The sequence below is a fragment of the Orycteropus afer genome, unplaced genomic scaffold, assembly GCF_000298275.1.
Source record: "Orycteropus afer afer isolate SDZICR_OR568_19922 unplaced genomic scaffold, OryAfe1.0 scaffold00061, whole genome shotgun sequence".
Lineage (NCBI taxonomy): Eukaryota > Metazoa > Chordata > Mammalia > Tubulidentata > Orycteropodidae > Orycteropus > Orycteropus afer.
The window spans coordinates 812,637-820,972 of record NW_006921648.1 but is presented as its reverse complement, the minus strand read 5'-3'; the positions used below and the strand labels follow the sequence as shown (position 1 = coordinate 820,972).

At 64.6% G+C, this 8,336-nt stretch overlaps 1 protein-coding gene across 1 annotated transcript in view; it reads left to right on the top strand.

Moving 5' to 3' along the window:
• Positions 1-5,485: 5,485 nt before the first annotated feature.
• Positions 5,486-8,336, top strand: part of CASKIN1 (CASK interacting protein 1) — an 11,873-nt gene continuing 9,022 nt past the window's right edge. Inside the window, exons 1-9 of the mRNA XM_042780784.1 lie at positions 5,486-5,529; positions 5,745-5,842; positions 6,074-6,219; positions 6,353-6,448; positions 6,582-6,709; positions 7,136-7,244; positions 7,470-7,578; positions 7,666-7,760; positions 7,935-8,052. Coding sequence (XP_042636718.1) covers positions 6,076-6,219; positions 6,353-6,448; positions 6,582-6,709; positions 7,136-7,244; positions 7,470-7,578; positions 7,666-7,760; positions 7,935-8,052 — 799 coding nt within the window. The 5' untranslated portion in view covers positions 5,486-5,529; positions 5,745-5,842; positions 6,074-6,075. The remainder of the gene's footprint in view (positions 5,530-5,744; positions 5,843-6,073; positions 6,220-6,352; positions 6,449-6,581; positions 6,710-7,135; positions 7,245-7,469; positions 7,579-7,665; positions 7,761-7,934; positions 8,053-8,336) is intronic.

The window sequence follows — 8,336 nt, the reverse complement described above, 5'->3', positions numbered from 1 at the left end:
CGGGGCTGGGAGAGGCGAGGCGAGGCCCCCCACCCTGGAGAGAGGGGGACCCCTCGCGGAGAGGGGCGACCTCGGTGGCAGCCCCTGCAGGCCCCTCCCGCCTGCGGCGAATGACACGCTTTGGGGGGGTGGGGGGAGGCAGGACCATGCTGGGGGTGTGGCTGCCGAGGCATGGCCGGCCGGGGGCCATTTGCCGGCGGGGAGGCCAAGGTCGCCCAGTGCGGGCAGGCGGGCTGCAGGCGGGCGCGGCTGGGGGGCGAGGGCTGCGCCCACCGTTCGGTCAGGCCCGGCAGCCCCCCGGCCTCTGCGGCGTCCCTGTCGGGAAAGGGGCCGCGAGGGGGAGGGGAGCCCCTCGGCAGGCGTCCAGACCGTGCGTGTGCGCCGTGGGGGCCCCAGGGAAGGGCCGGGAGCTTGGCGCCCGGAGCCCGGCGCTCATCCCGGCTCAGCCTGGAGCTCCCCGGGGGCCCCCCTGAGATGGATGGATGGGCGTGTGGCCGGCGCGTGTGCGGCTGCGCACGTATGACCGTGTCAGTGTGTCAGGGCACCTGTGTTGGGGGGCAGGGCCCTGCAGAGCGCACGTGGGGTCTGGGGGACCCCTCCCCTGGCTGCGCCGTGGACGGTGTGTCTGTGGGCGCCCCTCCCCACCCTGCAGGAGGATGCGAGAACTGGGCCTGGCTCCTGCCAGGTGTTGGGGGAAGGTGTTTGAGTCCCAGGAGGAGCCCCCAGGTCAGCACCACACACACACACACACACACACACACACACACGCACACACGGACGCCGAGGCTGGCCCTGCCTTCCCCACAGCCACTGCACTGAGGGGCTCGGGAAGGGAGGGGGTCCTTGCAGAGGCAGCCTCTGGCCAGGAAGGCAGGTGGAGGGATTAAGAGGTGAAGACGGGGAAGGCTTCCCCCTAGTGGCCAAACAGCATCCACACAGCACCTCGGCTGCTCTGGTCTCGGTTTCCTCATCTGTAGGATGGGGTGGTTTCTGACCACAGCGAGGGTGGGAGAATTCCGGGAGGGACGGTCCCTGAAGTGCAGCTCCCGGTAAGCGCTCCACAGCTGTGGACACTGCTCGGTCCCTTAGGCTGCGCAGAGCTCTGTGGCCCGGGATGTGGAGGCTAGCTTTGGGGTTTCCGCCTCCTTTCCGCTCGGGCCCGCTGAGGGACCTGGCCCGGGACAGCTGGGGACCTGTGCTCATTGGCTCCCTTCCGCGTTGCCTCTGCTCGCCCTGGCCTTTGGGGTGAGGAGCCACCTGCCCGGGGCCCGGGATGTGCACTCTGTGACTCACAGGGGCGGGCATCATAAATCAGACGGAGAGATCCCTCCACGAATTCTCGCACGGTTGCCATGGCAACACTGGCCTGCTTTGGAGTAAGATGTATTTTGATTCAGCAAAGTACAGCTGGAGTTTGGGCCGTGGGGTGGGGGCCGACCAGCCGTGCCCTCTGGGCCTCCCCTGGCCCCAGAGGTGGCACTGAGACCCCTGGTGGGTGGTCCCTCTGGCCCTCCCTGGCACCTTCCCTCCACAGCCCCTGCCCCGTGGTGCCCCAAGGAACTGCCATCAGCCTGGAAGTTCGGCTCACCTGACACATGCGCAGGCCCGCTTTGGGTGTCCTTTGGGCGGAGACCCCACTCTGGAGGGGGATGTAGAGCAGGAGCTGGCAGTCCACTGGGCACAGGGACTCAGCCCTGCCCCTTGGTCCAACGGCGCCTTCCTGGGGTCAGGCTAGATGCCCCAAGAAGAGTGGCCTGAACATACTGGCTGGGGGCTGCTGCCACCCTCCTTGACCCACTCCTAGGAGCACCCAAGCCCAACTCCCTGCCTGGTGGGGGCTGGAGGAAGCTGCCAGGCCCTGTTTACTCTGGGGGAGAGTCCTTGCCTGCTAGAGGCCCAGGGCTCAGTCACTCAGAGGTGGGACCCAGGAGGCAGTGACCTTGACCTCGTTCCTGGAGGGGACAGATGGGGCCCTGTGGGCGTGGCTGTGAGTGGCTTCTGGACTTGGGAGGGTACCTGGGTGGAGGGTTGGGGTGAAAGGTCGGGGAGGGGCTGGGCCAGTCTTCCAAGGCCTCTGCCGCATGGAGTGGGGCCCGACTGCCAAGGGGAGGGTGGTCCTCGGGGGAGAAGCTAGAGAGGTGGGACGATGTGGGTATCTGAGCTGGCAAAGCCACTGCCATCGAGTTGTCCCTAGTCAGAGTGACCCTAGAGGACAGAGTAGAACTGCCCCATAGGGTTTCCAAGGCTGTCATGTTTACAGGAACAGGTTGTAACTCTCCCACGGAGTGGCTGGGGGGTTTGAACTGCCGGCCTTTGGGTTGGCAGCCAAGTGCTTGACCACTGCACCACCACTGTGTGAGCTGGTGATGCAGAGGAGTGAGACGCAGAGGCCTTGTGGGAAGAGGAAGGGGCCCCTGTGGAGGGCGCCCATTGGGCCGCCAGCTTGGTCCCTGTGTGCCCCTCACCTCCCCAGCTGCCCTCCAGCCGTCCTCTGCTGGGCTGCCCTTGGCTGTAGCTGGGGACCTTCCTGGAGCGCCCCCAGACTTCCAGCCCCCCTGTATCCCATCCAGCTCTTTTCCTCTCTGACAAAGGCACGGGCAGGGAGAGGGTGAGATGACCTTAGAGAGGTGCCTGTCCCCCCATGGGGGTGGCCATCTTCCTCATGGAGACCTCCCGTGCACACCTGTGTCCGGGCCACTTCTGGGGCCAGGCCTCCAGCCACTCCACAGTTTCAGCCCCTGGCCGAGGAGTCTGCAGGTGTGGCCAGGTGAGCAGGTGGCCTGGCTGCGGGTTCCGCTCAGCACACCTGGCCCAGCCGCTGCCCAGGAGACCTTGACTGTGTGTGAGTGAGTGGGGAGGGTTAGGGCGCTGGGTTAGGAAGTCCTGCGGGACGAGGCTGAGAAGGACGGCCTGTGTTGGAACTGAGAAGCGCGGGGGACAGAAAAACAGGAGAGTTCGGCAGAAAGTTCCAGAAGGGAGAATGTCTTGTATAAAGTCCTGAGCAAAAGTGGGGATGAGCATGGGGGGAGTGGGTGTGGGGAGGCAACGCACAAGATGAGGGCAGGCGCCTTGCTCTGAAATCATTTAGAATTTCAAGATGGCAGCAGCAGGCGTTCAACCAGGCGTGAGGCCCTTCTGAGTGTCTGTGTAGGTCGCACGTCCGTGCAGCCGGCCCTGAGGGCTGGACAGAGCATGTGGAGGCTGTCGGTTAACCGACACTTTACTGAGCGCCTCCTATTCATGGGGCACTGCTCTAGTTCGTACAGCAGTGAACAACATGGAGAAACAGCCGTGTTCTCACGGAGCTTGCAGTTTACTGATGGAGTTGGATAATCTCACTCCAACTCACTGCCGTCGAGTCGGATCCGACTCATTGCAACCCCTCCTTGGGTTTCCGAGGCAGTATCACTAGGGAAGTATATTGCCAAATCTGCGTTCTGAGGAGCGGCTGGTGGGTTTGAACCGCCAGCCTTCTGGTTAACAGTCAAATGCATTCGGCATGGAAGCCGTCGAAAGAGGGTTGCGGCTTTTGTAGGGAGGCTGGGAGGTCCCGCTGAGAGCTGCCACTGAAGGTTGAGAGGCAGGGAGCCATGGGCTCATTGAATTAAAAGCCCCTACACACACACACAGCATGTGCCAAGGCCCTGTGGCGGGAGCAGCCAGTATGTCAGAGGAACAGGGAGGAGGCCCAGCGGCTGGCGCAGGCGTGGTGACAGTCGTGGGTGAAGGGGTCCTGGTGGATGCTCTAACAGACCCCCTGATGCAGTGGGTGTGGAGGACAGACGGACGGGGGCAGAGCGGAAGCAGGAATGCCAGTGAGAGGTGGTGGCGAGGGTGGGGGTGAGAGGCGGTTGACTGCTGAGTGTGTCCTGGTTTTGTGGCTTTTTTATTACTAATATTTTTCATTTTTATTGTGATTTTGGGGAAAGTTTACAGCGCAAATTCGTATTCCATACAGCAGTTCATACACATTTTGTCTCAGAACGTTGACTGCAATTCCCCACAGTGTAACAGCTCTCTTCCCACTTCCTCCTTGTAGTCACCTCTTCCCTGTGTCCTTCCCTTCAGTGCGATGTTCTGTGTCTTAAAGGCCGAGGGTTTACTGATGGTGGAGCCAGGGCTGACTTCGGGGTTTGGGCCTAGTGGCCTGCCAGGGGGGCTGCTGGTTGGCCGCGCGGTGAAGCTGTGTGAGCCTTGGGGGAGGATGCAGGGGAGGCTGGGCACGCCTCTTTCCTCACAGCCCCTCCGTTCCTGTAGGAGAAACCCCTTGCCAGCTCCAGAGGCTGGGGGTGGGATTCCTGCACAGCTAATATTAGTAGTTGCCAATTACCGGGCCCTGACTTCCTGCCAGGCCCTGCGTTTCGGCGCCTGCTAATGCATGCTCATCTGGGAGGCCGGCCCCCCAGTGCCCCTGCCTCCCTGAATCTCAAGCTTAGGGAGAAGGCCAGTGGCCAGGCTCTGGCCCAGTGAGCGGCGGGGCTGGGATTGGAACCCAGGCCCCTCAGGCTTCATGGGCTTTGTGGGTTGTTGCTGCGTGACCCATCCTTGCGTCCGGGCGCTGCCGGCGACCCAGAGCTCTGGGTCCTCTGTCACTTCCGTCTCTTGGCTCCCCCTGCCCTTGGGCCCTCCCCGCTCCCGTCCTGGGCCTGGACAAAGGGGCTTCTGTCCTGCCAGCCCCCTCCCTCACGGAGTGTCTGACCCACAAATGAGTTATGTAACCATGGCCTGGGCAGGCAGGGGCTTGGCCAGGGTCCGGTTGGACCGGAGTCCATGGGTAGGGGGCGCGGGGCTCCCCTCCTCCAGGGGCCAGGATGGGGCGGGCCAGGAGGGGACGGAGGCCCAGAATGGGGCGTCAGGACCCTCCTTTTCAGCGGGGCTGCGTGTGGCCCTGTGTGGTCAAGGGGGGGTCTCATATTTGGTCCCCGGGCCACTGGGCACCCTGCCTGTGTTCCTTTCTGCCCTGCAGGCCCTGAGCCCTTGCTGGCCTGGGCAGGGTGGGTTGGTCTGCACCGGCCTGGGCCCGGGAGTGGGGGAGTCTCCTTGTGGAGCACCATTTCCCCCAAGTGAGAGACCAGCCTCTCCAGGCCACCCCCGGCCCCATCTGGGTCCTTCTGAGAGACAGATTGGGCCGGCTCTCTCCTCCCACCGCTGCAGGGTGCACCGCCAGCACCCGGGGGGGGGGTGTATATACACGTGTGAGCCTGTGCCATGCCTAGCCCTGCCTCCTGTCCCCAGGCCGAGTCAGCCAGGGGCTTGGCAGCACGGCCCTCCTGGCCTGGTACAGCGGGAAAGCAGGGGCCACAGAGCTGGAGCCTGGCACAGGGCACAGATGAGCGAGTGAGTGAATGAGTGAATCTTTGTGAGCTCTGAGCCCACCGTGGTCCAGCAGCACCCCTCCCTGCTCTCAGGCCTCCTGCCTAGAGGGGCTGGGAGCCAGGCAGCCCCCCCCCCTCACTGGGTCCCCTTCCCACCCCCAGAACTCCTGGGCTCCACCAAGAAGATCAATGTCAACTTCCAGGATCCAGATGGGTGAGATTTTAGCTGGGGCCAGGGCAGCCTGGCGTGGGGACTGGACTCCAGGGGATGGGGGCCCACCTGGCATGGGGACTGGGTTCCTGGGAATGGGGACACCAGCCTGGCATGGGGACTGGGTTCCTGGGAATGGGGGCCCCACCAGGCATGGGGCCTGGGCTCCTGGGGATGTGGCCCCACCCTCTCCCATACGTGTCTGCTGGGCACCCTAGCTTCTCAGCTCTGCACCACGCGGCCCTCAATGGCAACACTGAGCTGATCTCCCTGCTGCTGGAAGCCCAGGCTGCTGTGGACATCAAGGACAACAAGGGTAGGGCTGGGGAGAGCCGGGAGGTGCCACGGCCTGCATGGTCTGGAGATCAGAGCCCAGATCAGAGGTGGGGGGTTCCAGAGGCCTAGGCAGCCTCTTACCATGGTTAACAGCCCAGGGACTCCTGTGTGTCAAGGAAGGTTCTCAGGGGATCAGGGTTCTGGAGGTCAGGACTGGGGTCAGAGTCTGGGTCAGGGTCAGGTCAGCTCCCACAGCCCCCACTGCCCCCAGGCATGCGGCCCTTGCACTATGCGGCCTGGCAGGGCCGGAAGGAGCCCATGAAGCTGGTGCTAAAGGCGGGCTCAGCGGTGAACGTCCCATCCGACGAGGGCCACATCCCCTTGCACCTGGCGGCTCAGCACGGGCACTATGATGTGGTGAGGGCTGGGGCAGGGGTGGGGAGGGCGGCGTGGCCTGGCGGGCACCTTCACGGGGGTGGGGAGGGCGGCATGGGGAGGGCAGCCTTGGGCCGCGCGGTGTGGCCTGACAGGCGCCTGGGGCCCCTTGCAGTCGGAGATGCTCCTGCAGCATCAGTCGAACCCCTGCATGGTGGACAACTCGGGGAAGACGCCCCTGGACCTGGCGTGCGAGTTCGGCCGCGTCGGGGTAAGTCTGCGGGAGCCCGGTGGGAGGGCTCAGCTCCCCGTTCCCTACTCCCTGTGTGGACCTCATCTCCTGGGGTGGCGCTGGGCGCAGATCCGAGCCCCCCGCCCCACATCAGGACCCCCCTTCCTTCAAGGTGGTCCAGCTGCTTCTGAGCAGTAACATGTGTGCTGCATTGCTGGAGCCACGGCCGGGGGCCACCGACCCCAACGGCACCAGCCCCCTGCACCTGGCAGCCAAGAATGGCCACATCGACATCATCAGGTACAGCTGTGTGGGGAAGGGTCCCAGCCTTGGGACCCTGGGGCGGCCGGGGAGCTGTGGGGACGTGGTCAGACCCCAATCCTCATACAGGGTGAGCTGGCCAGGCGGGGCAGCAGACTGCCCGGAATCTGGGCAAGGGGGTACCTTCTGCAGCCCGACAGCCGTACTGTGTGACCTTGTGGAAGGCACTTAATCTCTCCGAGCCTCAGTTTCCCCCTCCACAAAGTGGGCATCCCAGGCGGGCCGAGGCTGGGATCAGACGAGACCACAGCTGTGGGTGTTAGCTGAGCCCTCCGACAGGTGTGTGGCCAGGGTCAGACGCAGCATCCTTAGGGACAGTGGGCAGGGCTGCCTCAGGGAACTGGGGCCTGGCCGGGCTGGGGCAGAGGGCTCCTGCCACAGGGCCCTCTCCCCTGCCCTCCCCAGACTCCTCCTCCAAGCCGGCATCGACATCAACCGGCAGACCAAGTCCGGCACAGCACTGCATGAGGCCGCGCTCTGCGGGAAGACAGAAGTGGTCCGGCTTCTGCTCGACGTGAGCGAGGGGCTGAGGCTGCGGGTGCAGGGGCCGTGTGGGGAATTGGGAGGGTGGCAGATGAAAAGCAAAGGGGGGCGGGGGCAGCCTGGAGGCCGGGAGGACTAGGGCCAGGCCGGGTGTGGGCTGGGGGAGCTGGGGCAGCAGGGCCACGGGCGGAGGCTGGGGTGCTGGGCTGAGCAGCGCAGGTGCGGCGACTCTGATGGCCTGGCCCCGCCCCCACAGAGCGGGATCAACGCCCAGGTGCGCAACACCTACAGCCAGACGGCCCTGGACATTGTGCAGCAGTTCACCACGTCGCAGGCCAGCAAGGAGATCAAGCAGCTGCTGCGAGGTGGGCCTGGGGGCGGGGCAGAGGGCCGGGCAGGGAGCCTGGGCAAGCCGGCCCACAGGACTGGGGCCTGGCCTCCTGTGTCCCCAGAGGCCTCAGCGGCCCTGCAGGTCCGAGCGACCAAGGATTACTGCAACAACTATGACCTGACCAGCCTGAACGTGAAGGCCGGGGACATCATCACCGTGAGGACCCGGGCCTGGGCTGGGGCAGGGTCGGGGCTGGGGGCAGGGGCTGAACCGTCCTTGCCCGTATCTCCCACCGCCGGTGGGGACGGGGCGGCGTGCAGAAAGTCGGAGGACCTCACAGCCTGGACCCGGAGGGTGTCCCCAGCGCCGTGATGTACCCTGTGTGGCCAGGTCCTGGAGCAGCACCCAGATGGCCGGTGGAAAGGCTGTGTTCATGACAACCGGACGGGCAATGACCGCGTTGGCTACTTCCCATCCTCCCTGGGAGAGGCCATCATCAAGCGAGCTGGCAAGTGCCACCCAGACCCGGTGGGACAGGGCAGGGGCTCTCGGGGCCAGAGAGAGGCCATGTGTGCGTGCGCGCGTGTGCATCTGTGTATACATCTATGCATGTCTCTGTGAGTGTGTGTGCGTGAACAGTGTGGTGGGGCATCTGCCTCCTTTAACGTCACAAGGGGAAGGAGAATCAAGAGCAGCAGCCAAGACTGATTCCTGTGACGTGGAGGCCACGCCTCTTCTCTGCACACTTCATACCAACTCTGACGCCAAGACTGATTCCTGTGACGTGGAGGC